We start from the raw sequence: 26221 nt of genomic DNA on the forward strand, positions 1-26221 counted from the left end.
GTTTGGAGAAATTAATTGTATAGAATTTATTATAGAGTTTTTTAGACAATTGCGTCTCCTGCAAAATCAACTTAATGGTCAATAGACCACTATAATTCGGAGCGGCTCATATGATAATCATATGATAGAAATAACGCGCGATATTCCTAGGTAACCGATTTCACGATTAAAATGCACGTTTATAAGATTTCAATAAAAGTTCCGGTTTGTAAACGCATCATTGCTAAGTGTGCTCAAATGAATTCAAAATGGCGTTCTAAAACAACCGCTGTCGGAAAAATGCAACGAGCGAGACACGAAAGCAAACGATGCTAAATTACCATACGAAAAGATTCTCAGTATGTAAGCACCGGTTGTACGAGACTAACCTGGATATTCGGAAGTTTTCGTGTAAAGCCAGTAATTAAGAAAATTAAGATCAAAAATCAAAAAAAAAAATTATAAATGAAATACCGTGAACGTACCATATTCTGCGCAGTTAAGACATTTTTATGATTCTTCCGCTATTCTAAGTATTCTAGATTTAAATTAACAACGTGGATAGCAGCAACATGTAGTGTTACGGTCTATAATATCTGGTAAAAAATATGGGAATTTAAAGTCGACCAACCATTCAGTATATTTTTCGTTTTGTAAACTTATCCACGGTGCCTAGTTCTGCGCACTTTTCTGCCCATGTTCCTAATTCTGCGCATGTTTGCTCCTAATTCTGCGCACCCAGAAAGTAACAATAAATACTCCTGCAATGCTGTTTATGTCTTTATACGCTGAAAGCATACCAAAAATCCGGCATTAGCCATTACCATAATTAAATCCATGATCCGGCCATCCGGTGCTGTCCAGGTAGCACAGGGATATTGTTAGCATTTTGATTGCCTCATGTTGAATATTTTATACTCGATGACATAAAGGGTGAATTGATTCGGGGTTTCTGCATACTGAACATTACACTTTAGACTAATACTAAAAATTATGTTTTCATATAAAAACCACTTCCCCACTGCCTGACAGCTCCATGAGGCTGGACATTAAAAACAATCAGAAGACATGGTTTCATGAATTGGCGCTCCAGTTGGCGATCCCAGTTAAAGTTTCCACTTGAGTTTTCATGCCTCTATACCTCATCCATTAGGGTAAGGTTGCGTATTCTTTCGCGATTTCTTCGTAGGATTCATTATTGCGCAGAATTAGGAACATGAATAAAAAATCTGGGCCTAAATCTGCGCATGACTGCATCGTATTTTTCTAAGGTAAGCAATGCATGCAATCACTCTTTTAGTCTAAAACATGACTAAAACTAACTATTCTTTCTAATTATGCTGGGTAATTTGATCATTGCAAAGAATTTCGACCATAAATTTGTTAATTTTCTAGGAGGACTATCTTAGCGTTGGTGCCAACAACGATGTTTTTTGCGATATAAAATACTTTCAGTTTCACGTTAAACTATTTCGCTCTCAAATATTATGACCCGTTTGTGAATTATGGTGTAATATTCAACAGATATTTAAAAAAAATAACGCATTGATCATAAATATGCACAATGTTAAAAAATTCTAATATAAAGAAAAATGCGCAGAATTAGGAGCGGTCACGGTATAATAGTAATGGTACTACATAATGAACCATAGTTTGAAAATTTATATCGAGAAATATTATGCACATGCGAGATTTACGGTGGCTTGAAAATCTCGTGACAAACTTAAATCTATTATACCTGAAATTAAAAATCAGGCACAATGAAGTGTGCCAATATAGTCCCTAAGTTGATAAGCATTTCCTCCTATTAACACTTCACACTTTTTTTTTAATTGCTTCTTGATTCTCAACTCAAAACGGGAGTGCTTATTTGTTTTTCGTGGAAGGGATGACGGTGTCCTGCGACGCGCCGGGAGCTCCCACGTACTTTCTAGGCGAACAGTAGTATCAGTAGCAGGTCGTAAATGCTGAGAGGCGGCTCCGCGACCGATGTTGACGACGGCCAAATCCTTCGGGGTAGATGCGTCCCCGGAGCACTGTCGGTGGAGAACCAGCGGCTTGCCAAACAGCACGACCACAATCCACCCTCGAATTCCAAACCTAGATTTGCACCCACGTTGAATTGGTGGGTGAACCTATTCAACGTGCTCACATTATCCTTGCACTTATTATTTCATTAGTTGGATCCTTACCTGAATCAGCACAAATTCACAATCACAATTTTAACTTTAATCTTTTAAATTAAACCTAATTTCGAACGCGCACTGTAAAAAATCGGAAAAACTAACTAAAATCCATTTTGATCGTCGATTTTGATCGACTCGATCACGCTTTCCACCTCACAAGCGATCGCAAGGTGTTAGTGTGCTGTGTTCTGATTGGTCGTTTTCTATCTACTTGCTCCCGCTACCTACTACTCAATCACCTATATAGGAAATTTCTGGTACTTTCCCGAATAATGTCATGCGCCTCAATTTATACCATCAAGTAACATTGTGGATTGTGTCTTATCTAACATTTTACACTTCGCTAGGTGTCGCTTTAACTTATATGCACAGGTGCAAGTCGTTCCCATACAACGTTTCATTCGAAATCTTTCTAACTTATCTTTTGCTAACCCGAACTTGCACCTAAACTTCAATGTACATAAACACAAGTAACAAGGTATATTGTTACATAATTATTGGAATTACGAGCTCATTTTGCCCATTGCGCGACGCTCTGGATATTTTTGCAATTTCAACCCCGGTATTCACTGACAACCACAAAATGTAAATGTTTTTTTTTTCAATGGTAAGGTTAGAACGAACCCAGGTTTAAAAACAAAAATATGATATTGATTAGTTGTTCTAAGAAATAGTTATAAGGATGGTACTAGCTCGAGGTGCATAATGAAGCTTCTTATTTACGAGCAAATTGTAACTGTAACCAACTCGGTATTTTTGTCTTGACCTTTGTTATAACAATAATTTTTTGCAATTTTTGGAGGAAGCTTTAGAAGAAAGTAATGAAACAATTGTTTTTATAGTATCTTTGGAGAGACAATGCGTGGAGACAAAGGCGACAGAACGGAAAATTAGCTAAGGGAGGGTAATTGAAGCAACGCTTATTAAGTTTGTATAACGTTCTTTCTGTACTTTTATGCTTAAAATAGTACCAACTTCCTTCTCTTCCTCTATTCTGTTCTGCTTATTCCCTCCATTCATTGAGGAATTTTCGGCAGTGTCATCGTGAGCTTGACGTAAGGTTCCTGATACTTACTTGCTTAAACCCTAGTTAAACATTTTATCCTGGCCTTTTTTTACCATGAACTCTTTTGCCATTGCATCGCTAGTTTCTTGATAGATACTACAATAAACTAAACCTTCCTTTTTTACACACTACGATGTCGATGATGGTAGTCGGACAGAAAGTATACATAAAAATTTATTTAGCAAAAAATTCTAAAACTTGAATATTTTCTGTAGCTTCTCAAAGTAATGTGATTTAACTAACCATTTACCAACACTTCCTTTAATTCGCAGTAATCTGGACCCAGTTTTTTGTTCTATCACTGTAATCTCTTTCTTTCTGTCATTTATGTTGTTTTATTCTTGTTTTCTCACTCTCATTCTTATTCTCGTTCTCTCATTTGCATTCTCTAGCCTTCGTTCTCTCACTCCCGTTCTCTTATTTTCGTTCTCACTGTCGTTCTCCACTTCCCTACTTTCTCTACTTTTTCAAATGTGATTTTAACCCATGCCCCATTCACCACTTTCCGTTCACTCTACTTCTTTCTTCTTTCTACACCACTTCTTGTCTCTTTTTCTACTTCTCTTGCTCTCTAATTCTATCTATTCTTCTTTTTTGGACGTGCTTAGTTAAAAATGGGTTAATCATTTTTCGTTAAGTCTGTCGCAGGATGTTAACCGCGCTATGTATAATACAACCGACACTGAGCGCAGTCATGCCTCCCATTGTACAGCAGAACGAATGTATTCTGATCGGTTTTTTACATTTTCGTTTCAATCAGTTTCCTTTACCGTTTGGAGCAGCGAATGACTGCAAAACAGTCAATTGACTGGAAGGCACCGCACCAACGAAAAGCAACCGTGCTATCGTATGGTTCAGTACTACTACAACTACTACATGTGCATGGAAGAAGTCGGTCGGACGCCGTCCGAGACAAACGAACATTTTGCTTGTGTCGGACCGACATCGGGCGATAAACTTTTACTGATTTTTGAATTCCTTTTCAAGCCCTGGTCTGTTGTATTAGTCTCTGTTGTAAAAGTTGTGATAAGTCTATTCTTGAAAAACTTTCAACCATGTGGTATTTTAAAGAAGCTGATGCCACTCGGACTAAACAGAATCTTTCGTATCATCAAGCGATACAAGGAAACCGGTTCTGGGAAAATACTCTCCAATCCGGCCGTAAACGCACCATATGGACTCCGAAAGCCATTAAATGAGTAACAGTTCGACGAAATTCCAAATTCAACCGAATTTGAGAATTAGACGGAATTCTGATTAGTTGTGGACGTTAGCCAAGTAACTAGGAATTTCGCAGTCTACCGTGAAGAATATTTTCAGAGAAGATCTTCGATTGATTCCATACAAAAAAAACAACAGGTGTTTATTGAAAAGCACAAGGTTGCAAGAGTCGACAGATTTCGTCACTTGCTCAAGTGGGACGGTAATTGTGAAATTCTGTTTTCGGACGAAAAAATGTAAAAAAATGTTCAGCATCACCATAACCAACAAAATGATGCAGCACATCTTTCTGGTTTTCCTCGGGACAAACTGGCTGTTCAATGTTTACAAAAATTTGAAGATTCCATTGCAGTTTATTGAACTTGACGTTAAAATCAACACTAAATATTATATTGATAATGTTTTGAATAACCATTTGTCAAAAAACACTTCAAGAATGCACCACACTACTTCCAACAAGATTCTGCATCGTATCACCATGCGAAAGCTTTCACAGATTTGGTGTGAGTTTGGGAGGGTTGGGTTTGAGCAACATTTGGAGAAGATTTCGGATGAGGTTGCCTTTAGACCTTGTTGGGCTCATCTAATACAAAAACCCTACCCACCATGTACTGAGTGGATTGATCCTTTGAGGCATTAAAATGGATCAGAAACTATTTTCGTCGGTTCGCAGGTCTCGTGACAGAATCATACTGTTGAGCGAACTATTTTATCCTATTTCACAAAATCATGGCAAACACAACCGGCCAACGGGAGCGCGAAGATTAATGATATCATTTATAATCCCAGGAAACAAGTACGTGACAGCAAACCGGGGCAGAACATTATTTGCTATAATTTAGGAACCTATTGTGGAAACGTTAGCCCTAAACCTTGACTTTGGCTACTGTAAATTATACGGTTAAGGGCCTTCTGGTTGAGCAGTACGAGAAGAGTTCATTGGGCTTCTATAATAATTAGAATAATTGTGTTTCACGCTAATATATTCGCTATATTTTGTGCTAATTAAGAAAAAATGGTTAGAATGAACCCGGCTCAGCTCAGTAAGGATTAATGCGTGTGAAGCCTGGACTTTGATAAGTACAAGCTTTGCCTTTGCTATGGAATTTCGCTTTGGCAACTAGCACAAAAGCAATGATTCACAATACGAACCAAATCTCACCATCGTGTGCGACTTTACGATGAGACCTATGAAGTAGTTAAACCACACATCTTAGGAGGTCTGGTTGTTTCAGTGATACTCAATTTAAATTTCAATTTGCTTGCAATTGTTTTTCCGTGTAAATTTATCTAGCAATCTGTAATAATTGATTAGTAAAATTCAAATCACATGGCTAAATAGATTACGAGAAGCTACTGCATTTTTATTAGTAGGCAGAAAGTTTCATTGCGTTTTAAGGTGAACCAAATGCGAATGTCTTATCAGCAATAAACGGGCATGCACCCGTGGCATTAAGTGGTTCATTATCTCTGAAGCATGACTTTTTGATCCATGCAAGGGGAATCCCATTAGCTGAGAACAAAAAAAAACAAACAAATTGCTTAGGTTCCTACCTGCACGCCACAAAGTTTGTTTTATTACGAATGTTGTAGAAAAAATATTGTTGTGCCATTTGAAATAGCTCATGGGTAAAAATCTGACATTAATAATAATGATAATCTCGGCTATAAAACGAATATATTTAACTCCAGAATGCATACGTCTACAACAGAGCGCAATAAGCATGCTAGCAAAACTTTGCATTTTGAGCTCAGTCGAAATCACATACCTACCTAGTGTAGGTACAGTTTCGAGTGGGAATTTCAGAACGGTCCATTTTATCGTATCGTTATTCGCATCATAATCGCTCCATTTTTGTCACGAGCAATAAATAATACACCACCTTACAACAGCCGAAACTGAAAACCAAGAATGGAGAAAGTGAGCGCACAGGGCACAGGGGTTGTAGGGGTATAACAGAGCGTTGATGTAATTTCTGAAGGATAGTCTTTAAGCAATAAACTGATCTTAGTTTGGTTATTTACATCTACCATTAAATAAATTTAAGACTTTAATTATTGTTAGTGTTTTCAAAAGTATAATCCTATCCATGGATGTAATGTTTTTGTACAAAGCACAATTGGATTTTTTTGCGGGGCTTTAACCGTTTATTGGTCATTTACCTCAAGCAAAAGTTGTCAGTTGTTCAGTGTTTAGCGTCACTAAAGGTTAAACATACGAATAAATTCCTTAGAGTGCCCATTTTACCCTGCTTACCCATTATAACTTTATAGCATAGCGTGTCTAAATTGTTCCTACCTTCTTCACTGCGATTTCGTTCGCATATCTTTAGAACATTTTCGTTCTGCCTGTATCATTAGACATGTCCTTCTAACTTGCGGACTGAGATTGATAGTGGATTGCAAACAGGCCTGTGTATAACAAGCACACGATACCAAATTCCAGCTCGGTTGGTTCTCACCCTTTCTAAAAGGCTGAAGAAATTTGCAGTCATGTGAAAAAGGGGACAGACGTAACTATTTGTTTCAATCACGTAATCCGCCGATTGTACCATTGTTCATGATCAGCATGTCCCGCCCGGCAGTATTGTCGAAAGGAAAGGACCGTCAAATCACGTTACATAATCATAAGTCCAACATGATCCTACAGCGGCACAATGCGGGTGGTGACTACCTCCCTTGATTTTCAAAATAATTTATTCGATTATGGTTTTGTGACACATCTACATGTCTCTGTTTAGCTATTATTCAAATGAAATAGCTGAGCAGTCTCATCGAAATCGAACAGCAGTAATCATGAGCTCAAATAAAATATATTGTCCTGTCGTATAATAAAAGGGAATAGTTTTGACCTCTTAAAAAGAAATTATGGCATCCTTTCATAGCGCTTATTTTCCCTCGTTGTATATATGACCGTGCGTGACCGATACAGTCTCGTCAGATTTGTGTCAACTAGGCAAGATTATTAGCGCGGCTTATCAATCTATTTTCATGTCAAATTTACGACCGTTCGTAAAGCTTAGGCATCATTTAACAACAGGAAAAAATATTCGTACGTGTTCGACTGACAAACCAAAAGCTGCTTCAGTTGTGGCATAAAAACAAAAACTAACTTTGAGCTAACTATAGACTGTCTCAGAAAGTATGGACGCAATTTTCCAATTGATCGAATACTGTGGTGCTGGTAAGGATTTATAGTCGATCTCGGCTATACCAGCTGGCATCGTATCATACAGCTTTCGCACTGTGGTCCTGATCGAAGTTCGAAATCATACAAATATCGTACAAATGACAAACGTTATTGAATATAATACACATCGCTCTAATCGATTGATTTTGACCTTGGGCCATTCGATGGAAGGTGTAAAAAGCTAGTACATTGTAGAAACCTCCAAGCAACGTTTATGTTCACTTGCGCCCAAATGTTGGATGCGTCTATTTCACCATAGAGCAACTTTGCCTAACAATTTGCAGCGACTTACATACAGTCAACCAAAAAAGTATTCGGACAGCAGCGCATAAAATTTTCTTTTAGTAATTTTGCACATATTTTTGCAAAGAATGGTAACACATATTTTTTAAAACAATGTTTAACTAAAGCATATTTAGATGCACAACAAAAATTCGGGGAAAAGCTTTCCGTTTTGAAGATAGGGTACATATAGTTTGAATTGCTCAAAAACGCAGCCAAAAAAGTATTCGGACAGTTAACTATTAGTTGAAACAAATGTCCTTTCTCGCTCAACTACTACCTTGTAGGACCATTTACATTCTTGATGACCTGTTTTAATCTGTTTGGGATAAAATTAACAATTTTTCAAATATCCCTCTGTGAATTGCTGACCATTTTTTTACATGAGCTCGGTTTAAGTCATTGTGATAAGAAATCGAATGATTTCTCATTTAGAAATGAAATTATCTAAAAAGATGTTCAAAAGGGTTCAAATCTAGACTGAATACTGATGTTTCGATAGCTCTAGGACAATTGTATGGTGCCTACCGCTTACAATTATCGACAGTATGGTTAGATTCAACATCCCGGTACAATATGTATGTACCGCACAATTACAATTTTGCTTTAATTTCACCTAAAATTGTTCAGATAATTGAGTTTACACTTAGTTCTATCCAAAAATATATATCTTTGCTGTCTCGGAGCTTTGCATGTATCCCAACAAGATATGACACTAACCGCATTGCATGTTTACTTGCTGACGAGTGATTTTTCTCTTGTAACCCTTCTCTTTTAGTTATTCTTGCATAGGGGTTGTTGATGTCGTACCTTGTTGGGGTACATGGAAAGCTCCGAGGCAGCAAAGATATATATTTTTGGATAGAACTAAATGTAAACTCAACTGTCTGAACAATTTTAGGTGAAATTGAAGCAAAATTGTAATTGTGTGGTACATATATATTGTACCGGAATGTTGAATCTAAATATACTGTCGATAATTGTAAGCGGTAGGCACCATACAATTGTCCTAGAGCTATCGAAACATCAGTATTCAGTCTAGATTTGAACCCTTTTGAACACCTTTTTAGATAATTTCATTTCTAAATGAGAAATCATTCGATTTCTTATCACAATGACTTAAACCGAGCTCTTGTAAAAAAATGGTCAGCAATTCGCAGAGGGATATTTGAAAAATTATTAATTTCATCCCAAACAGATTAAAACAGGTCATCAAGAATGTAAATGGTCCTACAAGGTAGTAGTTGAGCGAGAAAGGACATTTGTTTCAACTAATAGTTAACTGTCCGAATACTTTTTTGGCTGCGTTTTTGAGCAATTCAAACTATATGTACCCTATCTTCAAAACGGAAAGCTTTTCCCCGAATTTTTGTTGTGCATCTAAATATGCTTTAGTTAAACATTGTTTTAAAAAATATGTGTTACCATTCTTTGCAAAAATAGTGTGCAAAATTACTAAAAGAAAATTTTATGCGCTGCTGTCCGAATACTTTTTTGGTTGACTGTATGGTGGGAGCTCGAGCGGATTAGTCCACGGAAAGAACTGCAATGCTGATCTGATAAACCTCCTTTGAACAGCTTCAATCCTTGTGGATTATGATGTCGAATATGGACTCCAAACTACTGCTGCTGCTTCAACCATAAACCGAACTAGCGAGTAATAGAGTCTCTTCAAACAGTATGGGTCACGAAAATCCCTTCCAATTCTCATGATAAGCCCGAAATTTTTGTTTACCTTTGCAACGATGTGGCTATAGCGGCATTTGAAAGTCAATTCGGTGTCCAATAAAACTCCAAGATCCGTCACTACTGTTTTACTTCAAATAGGCTGTCAATTAATGGTGTAGCAGTAGTCTAAAGACGATTTTTTTGGTAAACGAAATTACTATGCACTTTGCTACTCTGATAGTAAGTCGGTTGCACAAGCATCATTTGAAAAACTGTTGAAGCCGCCAGCAATCCTTTTTCGAGCGTACGACGCAAAGATATCTAGATCGTCAGCATACATAATCCAACAACTAGGTGGTAAAGCAAAGCAAAGCCTAGGTGCTACATTCCGTTAACGAAACTTGACCTACTGTTTTTATACGACAGACTTCACAGCCAGCTGTTAGAGTGCAGGACAATTGCAGGGCCAGTTGCTACGATCCTATTGACTCTAACAGCCTCTCCCAGTCGAGTTTCGAACATTCGATGACTGGCTTATTAGACCAGCGTCATACCTCGAAGCCAACTGGGAGGCAAGACAACCAGGTGGTAGTTCTAGGCAAACGTCATTGAAGAGAAGCGCAAATAACAGCGGCCGCAAATTGCTACCTGAGTCAGAAGCTCCTATGCGCTTTAAATTCACTAAAAGCAGATGATGGTGGACACGTTCGAACGCAGCTTTAATATCGATGTAAATAGTGCCCATCTGAACTCTTTTGTTATTTTTCACAGTTGTTTTTACAGTTGTATGGTTATAATTCTTAGTTATATGGTTATAAGTTAATTCTAGACAATAGGTATATAGGTACACAGGTGAGAAGATAAGCTTTTGATTAAGCAACTAATTTTTAACACAGGGCTACGTCTCACAACATGATGGCATTCCTTAATTTAGATTTCAGTTACTGCCATAAATGTATGAACGATTTTGTACGCCAATACTTCTGCCAATTATGAATGGATTTTGATGGTTTGAATCAGGGTTGCGAAGGCCATACTCATTCTAACGAAAACGCCGGTATAAGCATCCCTTTTGGGCTCTCACTCTTATTTATTCATCATTGGCTTCTCGCTCGATCTGAAACAATGCAATGTTTTTGCCAAAAGAAGGGCATTTTACACCAGTTTTCTCCACATGAAGAGTTGTAAACGTCTATATCTCCGGATTCCGCTGGGATACAATTGATCTTTTTATGCCATAAATAGGCTATTTTCATGTGGAATCCGTTGGCATGGTATTTGTTTACGGCACGTGGTTGTTTTTTGATGTTTTGGTCTAATAAACTGTATTTAGCCCTAGATATCAATGAAAAAAACGAATATCTCGGGAATCCACTGAGATAAATTTATTCTTTTTTTTTTCAAGAAATGAAAGTTATTTATGCCCGGATATGCATTCGGACAGCTTAATGTTTGTTTACAGCACCTGTTTGTTTCTTATGGTTTTGGCCAAATAAATATCATTCCACCTTAATTTTGCAACGTCAGCTGAGAAAATTGGGGTAAAATGACTAATTTTGTGCAGTCTAATGGCCTACCATCGAAAACCACGTGAAGATAACTTTCTTGTGGTGACAGAAGATCGGTTTTATTCCAGCGGGTTTCGAAGTTATTGATCAATACCTCTCTATACTCCTAGGAAAGTTGAAGAGGAAAATCTCCTTCATTTGGCCATTTGGCCATTTGCTAACAGACGCGTGCCATGAGCAAGGACCACACTATTGGAATCCCCATATAAATATCTTTCTTTTGCCATCAAAAGATCGATTGTAACCCAGCTGCATTTGGAGACATTGAGATAAAGGACATTTTTGTTAAAAATTCCCCACTGTGCACTGTCCCACATGTTTCGTGGAGGCAAATTCAATTTTCTTATGACAGTACGAAAAAAAGACGAACGCACTAAAATCTAATGACCAGTTGCGTACTATTTTTGGCGTAGGGCTACGTCGTACGGCAAGGTTTGGCTGGGTAGAGTGTCATTCCAAAAAATCTGCCTCGAAAAGTGGTCAGGTTTTGAACGCTAATAGCTTAGCGGTTTCCCGATCGATTTTCAATATTTTTGCACCAATCGATCGGAACATCCTCTAAGAATTGGCTCGTAAGTGTACACTATTGAAAAACTACAAATAATGAAGCATTGTACAACTAGAAACCCTCGCATCCTGATTGGTCGAAGAAAAGACGTCATCGTGGTTTTCACGTGTTTTTTGCAAAAAAGTGACAGAAACTCCTCGTACCAATAGGTCGAAGATTATTTACGGCCCTTAAACTTATACCAATTCGATATCTGTGCTTGGGAAGTACCTTTCCTTTTGCCAGATTGTATCCGTATAGGTACTGCGAGAACTTGTTCGAAACTGTTGTCCCATCCAAATCCAAAACCAGACAACACTGTAGGCTAAAAGAATTTTGACAAAGACGATCAACACTTTGTAAGTAACAAACAAATTATAACCCAGATAACAACAGTTAATAAAAGTACCCGTTCGTAGAAGCCCTGATGAAGATCCAAATCCGGGTCGAAACGTTGGCGTAAAAAGGCAAATATAACGTCTACTATAATTTAATGACTGAACGGTCAAAATCCCAATCATTCGATATTTATATCTGAGTCGAGAAATACTAGTGGATTTTATCTAACTTTATTTAATTAAACAGCTTTGTAACCCTTCTTTTTTACAATGAGCTTTCTGTTATTTGAAAAGTGCCTATTTTTTAGTAAATTTTAGTAAATTGTATAATTGAAAGTAGTGAAATCTACTTTCTTTTGGGAACTAAATTTTAATTCGACAATGTAAAACAATTAAATTAACATACGATAGTTCTTGAAACAACAGCTGAAGCCTACTGACTGAAACAAATCACCACTGACGCACAAGGTCGCAACATTTCCTGTGCGTTGAGTTGGTTTTCACAACGGTGTAGTTTTTTGTAGAATGAATTCGGGGGAAAATTACTTGTCCTGCCTCTCTCTACCTTTCACGCACGGTGCGATTTCGGTTCTACCCCGTTTAGATCAAATGTTCCGATTTCTACAGTCCCCCGTGAACAACCAGCGTTTCCATAATTTTACAGTTCGGCCCTCCAATTATACAAAGTTAAAATAAAATAATAACAGTGATCGACACCGGGCAAGCTAATCGAGAGAATGCACGGTAGCCGAAAAATAAATGTGAGAATTTTTCGAAGCAAAATTGGCGCCCGTAGCGAGCGAGGGCGAAGGAAATTACTAACTGCTGAGAGCAAGCGCGCGCCGGTCTGGCGGGGGTCAGTAGCATCGAGCATAATATAATACCGCCGCCGCGCCGTGAACATGGCCAAAGTTCAGCCCCAGCCCGAAGATCGCCAGCAATCGCTCAAAACCCGATAATTGACATGATTATTATGATTCGATTTGTCGGCATCGGGTTTTGTTGTTTGGTTTAGAAGATGAACTAATCTACATTCTTCGGCACCTCGATTGAATTTGTTGCCTCCTCCTATGGTTTCGTTTACGCTCCCCAGGCCGATTGACCCTTTCCGGCAAGTGATTCTGCTGTTGGTGGGTAGATGGTGAAATTTGCCGTATAATTTTTCAGTTTTAATAACTGAATAATAGTTCGTTCGTTCGAACAGGTATTGCTGCGGTAGAAATGTTATCTGTTGTCAACATTTGTAACTTTAGTCGATTAATTTTTTCGAATTATTCAAATTTCTAGTACTAGAAATAAATAATTTCTCAAGGTATAAAAAATTAAACGATAATAAATCGATTAATTTTAAACAGAAACAAAAGAATAAATAACGAATTTCTTCAATTTGAATCGACGGTTTTCTTCATTCAATTTTCTTCTGTGTGTTGTAAACTATGGGCAAAAATTTTTGTATATCATTTTTATACCAAAGAACTACAAGCACTTTAAAAATGCCTGTATCCTACCATGATAACCAATAGATGATGAATATTTCCATATTCAATGCTTAATACTCACTGCATAGACTATGAAGTTGTCTACGGTTCAGCTGTCGCCATAATTAATAGTCTAATAATCCCGAGGAGGAGTTCCTAATGCAATAATATAATTAGGATCAATTGCAGCAGTCTTCAACGACATCGAAGTCCTCGTCACCATCAAAGCTTCCCAACTAGTACTTTATTATTTTCCCACGTATACCTGCTTGCCCCGCCCACTAAGTCTTATGCAAATTCACGGCGAAGCAGCATGCCGGTCGGCAAACAGACAATCCTTTATTCATCATACTGTGACAGCTCGATATGTGACGAGACGTAATGTGAAGTTACACTGCATGCTGCCAATATTCCCACGACAGATTGGGAATGTGCTATTTCATGCTTCGAGTCAGATTTTCCTACATTGTACCTCTTTGGCAAGCATTATATCAGTCTGCAGTAATACCCTTAAATTCCTATCATGTGATTACATATAATCATTGTTCAAAGGTAGACACATTTTTTGTATGATTTTTATTGATTCTTGACGCCCCGCAGAAATTCCTTGCAACTCTGATAAGATAAGACATTGGTCACTTCCTATTATACAAATCGCTAAAAAAGTGCAAGCTTGAATGACTAGTTTACACGATTGGCCCGTACATGGTCAAAAGACTAAAAACACAATTTATCTGTTGAAATTGAAGTGCCGTCCCGATTAAATACCGGATTTGCGTTGCTTCAAAATCATACAAACATGTGTACTCAGGGATCTATAATTGACGACAACCGGCGGTATCGCTAAAACGGATGTCGACGTTCATTACCTACATCATCACTTGCCATATATGCACCGTGGGGGGCGTGGCTCGTACCAGCACTTGCTACGGTTTCCGGCCCAGTGCGCGTGTTTAACATATCCAGTTACCCACTGCGAGCCTGATGATAGGTTTTTGATTCGCATCTACATACGCGCGAAGATATGGTGCGGCGATACAGCACGTAACCGTAATTCGAATTATGCGTGATCTGATAATGCTAACTATTACAAGCAGTGATAGCCAAAAAGGCCCCGATAGGACGTGCCTCCGAATGATCCCCTGGGAAAGGGGGAGATAATCGAAACGCTTATCTGTGGATGAAGTTTCAAATTCCAGATTTGGCGAACGGTAGCACCGATAAGACTTTACGTGTATCATTGTTCATCAGTATATTAATTAATATTTCAATCACATATTGAAAATTTTATAAACGGTTTAAAATTTAGAAAGAATTTGGAATTTGGAGTTTCGTTTTTATGAATTTCTTTAATTTCTGACCACTTGCGCATCGTTCGTGGCTTGTATCAAAGTAAAAAATAGTTTGTATTACCATTTCATCGTGACACGAATTGCATTCGACCAATGTTTACAAACCATTGAATTCTAATCACCCTAGTGAAAAATAATTGAACCACCCTAATGAATGATTACGTATTAGAGACTTATAATGCATTGAAATAATGTACAAATAGTATAGGAAAAGTTGCGGACGGTTTTAGTAGCCTTTTCGACAATATTCGCTATGAAGCATATGTTCGTACCTCGTATTCCGAAAAAACGAATAAGTTCTTGAAAATCAATTTTGGACATTTAATTTAGGTAATTTCGGTAATCGATGTTTCAAGCTTTTTTAACCCCCTAACATTTTTAACATTAACATTTTTTTCGACAACCAATCTTTGGCGTTTTTTGTCATATTTTTCATTGGCACCCTAATGTTTCACTTCTAGACGAAGAGACCTTCGCACTATGTCAACCTTTCTATGCCAAAAATAATTTTTGCCGCAGATAGTTCTAGTTGCCCTTTGCTGAAAATATTCATTTCATAGAAAAACAAAATACCATGCGTCCCCATTGCATCCATTGAACCCCGCTTCATTCCGCCTAGACACGTAGCCACTCTTTATAGCATTTGCTTTACATGTATTTTTTTCGATTGTATTTGAAGCAAATTAATACTTAAATTATTCAACGACGCTTACTCTCGACTTTCGCTCTTGAACTTTCGTCTTTAATCTTTTCTTTTATGCCGTTTGCCTTTTTCGCGTTTTATCTTTAAATTTTTGTTTCTTTTTGTTATTATGTGCAGTTTTTCGCTCTTTATTACCTTCTTGCTTTCAGCTATCTTTATAACGCCTTTTTAGCTCTTTTCAATGATTGTTTGTCATATTTTATCATTTTCTGTGGCATTTTTGATTGCACTTGATGGCATCTTTTTGTCGTCATTTGTAGTCTTTTTTCGTATATATTGTCATTGTTTTGTTAACTTTTGATCATCCCTTCCTCGACTTTTCTGCATAGTATTGTCGTTATTTTTTTGTTGTCTTACTTGCTTACTTACTTAGCTGGCCTTTTACGAGTTATGGCAGGGCCTGCATAACGTAGTTCCTCTATCTAATTCGGTCTAGGGCAGCTGGCCTCCAGTTCCGCGGGCACCCAGTGCTCGCTAGATCTCGTTCGCCCTGCCCCTTTTTCCTTTTGTTCCTTCTGGATTCGATGCGAAAACAACATTTCCTGCCCAACATATCCGACGATCTATAGCCACTTTTTGAATACTGGATTCGCCGTAGAGACGGGTGAGTTCGTGGTTCATTCTTCGCCTCCATTCACCCTTCACTTGCAAGCCGTCAAAGATGGTTTTTAGCACCCGCCGTTCGAAAGCTCCGGGTGACCGTAAGTCCTTTTCTAGCAATGTCAACGTTTCTTGCCCGTAGAGGACGACCAGTCTAACAAACATTTTGTACAATGTTTACTTTATACGGAGCCTCAGATTGTTCGACCACTAGTATCCATAGAGTCCGCAGTAGGCATGATTTCCGCTGATAAGGTATACGAACTTGTCGACAAACCCATGCCCGTCGATTATTACTATCTAAGCGAACACTCCCATCCGTCAGCATAGCCCTCTTTTTGGACATTTTTGTCCTCGACCCAATCTCCTATGCTTCGCGTTCTAGTCTAGTGACAGTATCATCGTCGTCGGCAAAGCAGATAAATTGACTAGATTTACTAAGAATTGTGTCCCGCATTTCGATCACCTTCAACCGCAATGTTAAATAGCAGGCAGGAAAGACTATCTCTGTGTCGAAGTCCTCTGCGAGATTCGAATGTGTCCGACAATCCAGCCGAGATTCTCACACGGCACTGGATCCCATCCATCGTAGCCATGATAAGTCTATAGTAAACTTACCCGGAAAGCCGTTTTCGTCCAGAATTTTCCATAGCTCTTGTCGGTTTACACTATCCTTTGCGACTTTAAAATCAATGAACAGGTAATGCGTGGGGATTTGGAATTCGTGGCACTGGTGGAGGATCTGCCGCAGGGTAAAGATTTATTCCGTTTTAGACCAACCCTCCATGAAACCGGCCTGATCAATTGACTATTGGCGACAGTCGATAGAAGATCACTTGGGAAAGCACTTTGTAGGCAACATTCAGGCTAATCATCTCTAGGTAGTTCTCACAATGCACCTTATCACCATATAACCTGTTTTACCATTCCCCGGTAGTCGTTCCGTAGCCCAAATATTAACAATCAATTGATGCGAACAGCTGACCAACTTATCCAGGCCTATTTTGAGTTTGAAGTTCTGTTCTAATGCTATCCTTTCCTGCTGCGTTGTTGTTTTTCAGCTGCTGGATGGGGTTTTTAACGTCACTTATCGATGAGAGTGATACGTCTCCGTTGCTTGCTGCACTAATGAAGTCACTTCCCACGGTCACGGTCTTCCGCCTGCACGCCATTCATCGTGTTCATGGTGTTCATCGTAACGCATGCATTAAAAATGGACTTTTTTCGGATGGTGATAAAAAAACTAAGACAGCTAATTGAGTTAAGATTAATTTCCCATGAAAGGTCATTATATTAGCTTACGTGCAAAAAACTTCTACAGCTTTATCACTCGAACTCTAACCGTGATGGCAAAAATAGTGAAGCTACTCCGTTCAGAAGTGTGCGCGTTCAAAGAACGGTACCCCGCCGCGTCGAAAACGGACATCGTGCAGCACTTTGCGGACGCCGACCGTTCTGGCATCTACAACATCTTGGCACTATTGGACAACAATCAGAACATCGAAAGAAAGCGCGGTTCCGGCTGGCCGACAACCCTGATCGACAAGAACCCCCAAAGGATACTGAAGAGGATGACCGAGCTACATCGCTGCGTGGCTGCAACTGGCCAAACAGTGAAAAAGTACCTAGCGAACATGGACATTCATGTCAGAAAGCGGCAGTTCCGTCCACTTGCCATGATAAGTCTAGTAAGCTTACCTGGAAAGCGGTTATCGTCCAGTTATGCACCAATGAGGTCACTTCCTCCACTATCATGGTTCTCCGCCTGGGTGCCATTCAGGTGTTCGTCGAAATGCTGCTTCCACCTTTCGATCACCGCACGATCGTCTGTCAAAATAGCTCCATCTGTTTCTCTGCACTTCCGAAAGGTCCACGGCGCAGTCCTTGCGAAATTCGTAGAGTCTTCGATAGAACTTTCGTCTGTCGTAAAAGCGATACAGCTGTTCGAGTTTTTCGCACTTTTTCTCCCCGCGCTCTCCCTCTTCTGAAAAAGTCAAGTTTGCTGTCTCTGTTTCTGTTTGTATCGCTCCACATTCTGACGGGTGGCTCTACGCAGCATTTATATCTGCGCTGCGTGCTTCCAAAAACATTCCATCAAGAAGACTGGCATCTCTTTCTCGCGCCCATACAAATGACAAGCAACAGAAGCAACAGCGCACCCTCCCGACAAAAATTGAAGCTGTGTGTACATGTATTGGTGGGAAAAGATGTATTCGAGCGTGGCAATGCATTGCATACGTATTTGTGTACTAGCATTGACTGAAGTTTTTGGAGCGTCTTAGTAGAATACTAGATGGTAGAATTAAATTGGATAAGTTTTCTTTTAATTTAATTTCCAGGACACACTAGTATGTTTTAGTTCAACTTTAACTCGGCAGATAGCATTGCTGTTACTGTCTCTCGACTTTTGGTACAATTCCCAGTCTTCTTGATGGAATGTTTTTGGTTCTTCTCATCCAATATCTGATGGCACTCTTCGTCAAACCATACGTTACGTCATGGCGGCGCCATTTTTTGCCTTATTTTGCGTTTTTGACGATTTTTGGGCTTTTTTCGGCGTCTTTTCGGATTACCTGCGAATGGCTGAATCACGAATGACCGAAACACAAATGGCCGAATCACGAATGGCCGAATCACAAAAGGCCGAAACACGAATGGCCGAACTTCAAATTTGGCCGAAAATATTGACGGCCTTCAACATGTACAAACGTTCGGTACACGCTGTCCCTACTAGTCAGTAAACCTAGGGAAATACATGCACCTAAATAGTAGTGGTTTCTGTGGCCGGTGCTTCCGAGGGCGGGTCACCGGCGCACACTCGCGGCCTGCGGCCGTCTCGCCCTGAATCATCTAGGAAACATTCGCTACTGACACGGTAAATAGGTCTCACATTTGCGCTTAGGGGAAGAAAGAACTTTCAATCATCTATAGGGGAGAGTAGTCAACAGTGAGACAACAGGAACAGTGAGTTAACGGGAATAGCTACGTCATAAAACATTCAAGGCCCATGATATTTTCATGCAAAGTCAAGTTTGTGAACCTACATTATATAATGTAGTTTGAGAAAAATTTGTTGATTTTTTAACATATTTTTCAACAAAAATTAGTTTTGGGGGGGCTCAAAGCAAATTTTGTTGCAATCATTTTCAAGTGATTTTCAACAACAAAATACATATAAAATTAAAATTACTGCATGGCATCACATACTAATAACAGTAAATATTTGAAAAAATATGACAATCGAATTGTTTGCTAACTCCGCTAGTTCACTATTTTTCATAAAACATTCCTATTGGCAACGGTGAGACACAGAGTCGTGGGTGACACTGAGACATAGCTTTTGCCATGCAATTTTTTTTTGAAATTTTTTTTTGTGTTCAATTGCAAATCAATCCATAGGAATTGACTGTAAATGAATTCTGAAGTGTAAGTTAAAAGTCAGATGTCCAGGATTTGTCCTCTATATGAGCATAAATGTGTGTGTGAAAATAATCGGAATTTTCAATCATACCCATAATAATGTATGCTTTATAGACACAATAGGCAACACGACACAATAAACATGTACTTTATTACCCAAAAATATGGTTTAAATCGATTTCAAATTGGTGTCTCAGTATGCAATACTCGTTGTCTCACTCTTCCCACCTATTGGTTAACAGTGAGACAAAAATACACTTCCACGTTTGTGGTTGTAACTAATTTAGCTTATAACCAAAACGACTGAAACTTTTTTTCAGGTAACTAAAAGGATATACCTTTCAAATAGATTGAAGAGTGCGTTGGTAGCTATCATCAAAAAAAATTAAAACTTTTGGAAAAAAAGTGTCTCACTGTAGACGTCTCTCCCCTACCCTATGGTAAACAGTTATGTTGCTTATTGTGTTTTTTGTTTGATTAAAGTTAGTAGTTTTCTGCTTGCCAATTCATGGTTTAATTGAATAGTTATTTAGGCATTCCGAAAAAATCGACCTTTCGTGATTCGGCCATTCGTGATTCGGCCATTCGTGATTCGGCCTTTCATGATTCGGCCTTCTGTGGCTGTTGTTGAAATTCGGCCATTTGGATTTCGGCCATTCGTGATTCAGCCATTTGTGTTTCGGCCATTCGGTAACAGCCCGTCTCTTCATCGTACTATATTTGTCTTCTTCATCTTCTTTTCACCTACTTGTCATAGCTAATAACAAATAACTAAAAAAAATTAAGCCTAGAAAGAAAACACAAATTACTGTTATTCATTAATACATTAATTAGATACGTATTTCGATTCCGACGTGAGATCTTCTTCAGTATCAATACTTAGCCTGGTAATAAGATGGCAGTAGAATTGAAGGACAACATCAATTTTTGTTTTCTTTTTTTATGTATTCTACCAATTGAGAACAATGGTAAATTTTTAAGCCGTTGAATAAACTTGTAGCTCAGATACATTTACTATCTAGATTCTAAGCACAAGTCGTTGTTTTGATATATAGGTACAATAAATATGCAAAACTAAAACCCTGCGGTGTGGACCACCATGATGAAAATATGTCAAAGTCTCCTAGTTATGTAATTAAATCTAGAATAAATTCCTATTTGCATTTGTTAGTAAAAACCTGGATGAAGATGCATGGAACTGTCCGATGCCATGGAAAGAACCTTTTGATCGTCAACCTGATTATTCATTGCTGCAAAAGGCAGTTCGGTAGCATGTTTATGAGCGGTTCTTTCCTTCGCCAGCTTATCAGTCCGAAAACCCTCCGAAATCAATAATGCTAATGCAATGGCCCATCTGCTGAAGTACTATTTCCGCTAGCATTGGCACTATATACCTAGAGGTGCATTCCCAGACCAGCCAACATACATCAACGGTCATTACTCCGTCTCGTGTCACGATAAAAATCTCGGGCGCTTTACCCACTTAAGTGCGCGCCCTTTGGTCAGAACGGAAAATGCTGCCTATTTTTCATAATAACAACTGACTGGCTGACTAGCTATGGAGTTGATTCCAAACCACCACCGGCTGTGTTTTAGCTTTGGGAAAACAGAAGCATTCTGGAACGATAAAATTACATTAACTCGGTGAATTACGCAACAGTTCGTAGTTTTAGTTTGCACTTCTTTCGATTATTGCCGTAATTATAATCATCATCAGCATCATCGTCGTCATCAATGCGATTATAATCCTTGGCGGCAACCTCGCGCGACACCGCTCTCACATTTCGAAAACAAACTCATGAAATTTTTATTATTTCCAGCCGTCACGAAACTCACGTGCTTTCGTTTTATACGTGTAGTGCATTACACTCGCTTTTACGGCATTCGGCAGTAGTCGTGGCACTAGAACTTTTAATTCTAACTTGGAGTGGCTTAGATGCCCCAGCATATTCAACCAGATATTAAGAGAGTATGAATTTTAAACAAAACACGTCTCGTTCTGTTGGTGAAACATGTCGGGCCGAAATGGCGAGTACGCTTTTTATAGTCAATTTATTTCGTAATGGCATTTAAATTTAAACTAATAAACCAAATGACATATAACATCCGTATCCGTCTGGCAGATTTAGATTATTATAATCAGAAATATTGCTTTCTGAAAACCATCAACACGCTAAAGAAAATACTACCCCAACGAAGTTTTGTGAAGTGTTCTAACTGAATATTTTTATTCCTTGTTACAGATGCTTGTTCGAGTCGGACAACACCTAAACCTCGTCCACCTAGTCCGACGCCCCGACCAAATATTACATTCCATACCTACAAGTGCCCGCCGGCTTACGCGGCCTGGTACTGTCTCAACGAAGCGACCTGCTTCACTGTTAAAATTGGTGATTCATTGTTGTATAATTGCGAGTAAGTATGAACCATTCCTTCATTTTCACTTCTTACATACATACAGTCAGTCCACAATCATGGGTCACCCACAATTATGGGTCATTTGAGCTTTTTATGCCGATTAATTGTGAATACTAATTGATTGTAGAAATTGTTACTCATAAGTAGCATTAACTGTTTGATCAATCGTTGGGTGATATTCAAACGGAAATTAGCAGCTAAAGCTAAAGTGACCCACAATTGTGTGTGACTCATGATTGTGGGCTGACTGTAGTTTTTGATCATAAAAATCGTGATTGAAATTCAGTTTATTTGACAAAAACAAAACGTTCCAGTGAATTTTAAGACTTGCGCTTGAAGCACACTTCTTTTGATTTAAGAAAAGAAGTGTCGAATGTATGCATTATGACTGACGTCTCGACAGAAAAAGGAGGAAAATAAAACAGCTCTAATTCGCTATGTAAGCACGAAACCATCTCTAGTACACTCATACAACCGCCCATTTAATGTGTTTATGAAATTTAAAGTGAAACGGTACTGAATCCAACATGCCCGGACATCCTATATCCCACATCCTCACAAGTACGCCATTTTTCCGGCCATGTTGGGATTCAGTCCGGCTATGTTGGGATTCAGTACCGTATCACCTTAAGCAAAGTATTGTCTGTCTTTTGCTTTCTTTAAAAAATCCCTATTCTGCTTCACAAATAGAACAAATTTCTGCAGGTGGCAGCACAGTTTCGCATAAATTGCGTGTAATATTTGAAATCCGACTTCTCATCACTTGACACTTTTTGTACAAAGATTAATTGTCTGTCTACTCAAAACCAGTTTATTGAATGATGAGTAAAAAATTTTAAGCATAGATTGGAATGCTTATCAGTGTTTTATTGACCTCTCTGCCATGACTAAGATAACGGACGTTAGTGGTCTGCATGTGACCGCCCCGCGACAGGTGGCTCACTGTGGGAATGCAGCTTATCTGAATTTATTGTTTAAGTAAACATTTCGCTGGATACTGTACTTAAATCTACTCAAACGTACTTTGAGCGGTATATTTCCACGCAAAGTATCTTTTTCCACCGTGTCATTTTAAGGTTATAAGGAGTAAAGGTGAGCCTAGAGCCTTTCATTGACCTCACCTAGACCTTTCTAGTTTGTCTTTAAGTTTGTATATTTTACAAACACAGAATAAGGATTTTGCTAAACTTTGTTCACTGAAAATATAAGCACATTCCGGCCCATAATTCCATTTAGCGTAAAATGAAGGCTTCCACCTACTCAACCTATTGTTCCGCTATTGTGAAATTGGTAGGATTGTCTGTGGTAACTACCATAGACTTAGTTTTTGCTATATTCACTGTAATCTGTAAGATCTACTGTCTGGGAGCGCTCTGAGAGGTCATCTAACTTGCTCAGCATATCGATTCAGCGTTATGGCGAGCAAGACAATATCGTCGGCTGGGTCAAGGTCATGTAGCTGCTCCCTCGTTAGAAGATTCCATAGTAATCCTTGATTTGGTCTGCTATCAATAGCTTCAACTAGCAAAAGCAAAGCAAGGCCTAGGTGCTACATTCCGTTGACGAAACTTGACCTTCTGTTTTTGTACGACAGACTTCACAGCCAGCTGGTAGAGTGCAGGGCAATTGCAGGGCCAGTTGCTACGATCCTATTGACTCTAATAGCCTCTCCCAGCCGAGACTCGAACATATGACGATTGGCTTATTAGGCCAGCATCATACCTCGAAGGCCAACTGGGAGGCAAGCTTCAACTAGTATCTCATACATAAGGGTGTAGAACAGCAGCGGTGATAATATGCAGCGCTGTCTCACACCAGTAGTAATATAGGGTCGGATAAGACAGTGGATACCCGGCATCCAAGCTACCGAAATAGTCGTGGCTTCCTATATATTGCTGAATAGTTGAAGCATTATCTTGGCTAACAAAGATGGCTAACAGATCACCGGCGCTCTGTTGGATTTCATACTTTTTACTGCTTTTTCAATTTCATCTAGTGATGGCGCCACCGAGCTGACGCGATTGATGCGCCCAAGCAACAATGTGAGTTTTATTGTACTCTTGTGGTGGTCTTCAAGACCAATTTTGGTCTTAAAACCATCATAAGAGTGCAATAAAACCCAAATTGCTATTTGGGCGGCGAACTATTGGTGCCATGCGCTGCTAGTTTTGACATTTGACATTCGAAAAGGTTGTTCAAAATGCTCATCACTTTAACTATTTTAATAGGTCAGTCAGACTGACCTGACAAACTCTGTTCCTTAGTGGTCTTCTTGATCTTGATATTCATCCAGGCACCACTAAAAATACATCCAGGCGATGAGAAATATCGTACAATGAATGGATGTCACCCTGGTGGCAGCTGATTCTCTTTTTTTACCAGGGAATTTGTCCAGGCTCTCTTGTCCTGCTTACAAGGCTTGTCTAACAACCCACTTCAGTTTGGCGTATCGTTGACGGGCAGCTGTCTTGGCTACTCCGGTTCGCGTTCGCTCAATGCTGACATTCGCCTCCGTTCGCTCGTCGATCGTCCTCCAAGTTTCATCCGGAATCTGCTTTGTCACTGGTCGTGATGAAAACGTTCTTGCTGCCACGGTCATTGGTTTTATTAACCATGTAGTACCGAATTGGGGCACATGATTTCAACTATCCGGCTCAACTCCATCAATGGGTATGAGCAGTTCATAAACTGTGCCCAGCAATCGGGGCCTGCCACAAAAGACGATCATTAAGACTGTCGCAGTGACCTCTTAACCCAATACCCTTCTGGCATACCAAAAAGGCCGTTTTCACTTCAGGATCCTCCAATCGAAGGACGTCGTAACGATACCCAAGTTTCTCCTCGCGTCGCTGGACACGTGCGACGCGCATGCGTATCGCGGCGATATCAAGGTGATGGTCGGATGCATTATCGGCGCTGGGCAAGTTGCGTACATCAAAAAGGATCTTTCTCCACTTTAGGTTGATGCAGATGTGGTCAATTTGGTGTTCGGGCGCGCGGAAAACCCACGTGACCTTATGGGGAAAGAGCGATCCACCATGTTGTTATTACCACAAAGCTCTGTAAACAGCTCTTTGTTTTCGCTCATCCCGCCTAGGCCATGGCGTTCCATTTCGCATTCAAGATCCGCGTTGTTTCAGACAATCTTCGCCTCGCCCAAGTGGATTTGAATGTCACTCTTTGGGATTTTCTCAACCATACTCTTTAGCTAGGCTGTAGAAACTTTCCTTCTTCAGATCGGCAGCATCTGTTGGTGCTTAGCACTGGATTGCAGGAAGCTTTCAAACCTAAATCTGGCTATGATTATTCTTTCATTTATCGGTTCCCACTTTATGAGGGTCATAGGTCCTGGGGCTCTCTCGAGTAGCATTTGTACCTCGTATGTCAGAGTAGGACAAGACTTGCCCGGACGATATTTCGTGTTCGCTAGTTTCCGGCCAACGGACCTCACTTAGCACCTGAATCTCAAACTTCAGGCGGCTAGCTTCCCTTACAAGTTAAGCCTGTTGGGCAAGGGTCAAAATAGGATAGTATAGGTTAGGAGTTAGTGAACAGAGATGGTAGATTTACATATGTTCACTCTTTGCTAGGTTCTTGCTAAGTTGGCAAAGTCAAATGTCACCACGAGCCTCTGTGTTTGCTTTTTCTGCGCTGTCCCTGCAGATTTCAGTCGACTGCTTTAGGCAGATTTTGTTCACTCCTTGTTTTAAATCCGTTCCTTTCTTCGACGTATTTCCGATCCTCATCCACCGATGCTTCCGAATCTCTCTTTCTATGAAGCGTTGCCTAGGTGGTGCTACATTCCGTTATCGAAACTTGACCTTCTGTTTTTATACGACAGACTTCGCAGCCAGCTGTTAGAGGGCAGGACAATTGCAGGGCCAGTTGCTACGATCCTATTGACTGGAACAGCCCTCTCCCAGTCGAGATTCGAACATACGACGACTGGCTTATTAGGCCAGCGTCATACCTCGGAGCCAACTGGGAGCTATGAAGCGTTGCACAATGGGCAAAAACGAGCTCGTAATCCCAAGTATTATAAGCCGCTGGTTTGGAATTTTACAAGATACCTATTCTTATGTAAAAAAAATGCAGGCAATCGATTGGTGATGGTTTCATTCTGCGCAGACTTCGGAAAGTGGTCCATTTTGCCCTGTTTTACCCAAAAATCATGTTAAAAGCTAATTAAACAGTATAAAAACTTA

General features: G+C 39.4%; 1 protein-coding gene across 1 annotated transcript in view; it reads left to right on the forward strand.

Moving 5' to 3' along the window:
• LOC128735032 (uncharacterized) overlaps window positions 1-26221 on the forward strand; it is a 128741-nt gene that overhangs the window by 97533 nt on the left and 4987 nt on the right. The window contains exon 3 of the mRNA XM_053829491.1: window positions 21842-22013. Within this exon, the coding sequence (XP_053685466.1) occupies window positions 21842-22013 (172 nt within the window). The remainder of the gene's footprint in view (window positions 1-21841; window positions 22014-26221) is intronic.

This window comes from Sabethes cyaneus, chromosome 2, assembly GCF_943734655.1.
Source record: "Sabethes cyaneus chromosome 2, idSabCyanKW18_F2, whole genome shotgun sequence".
Classification (NCBI taxonomy): domain Eukaryota; kingdom Metazoa; phylum Arthropoda; class Insecta; order Diptera; family Culicidae; genus Sabethes; species Sabethes cyaneus.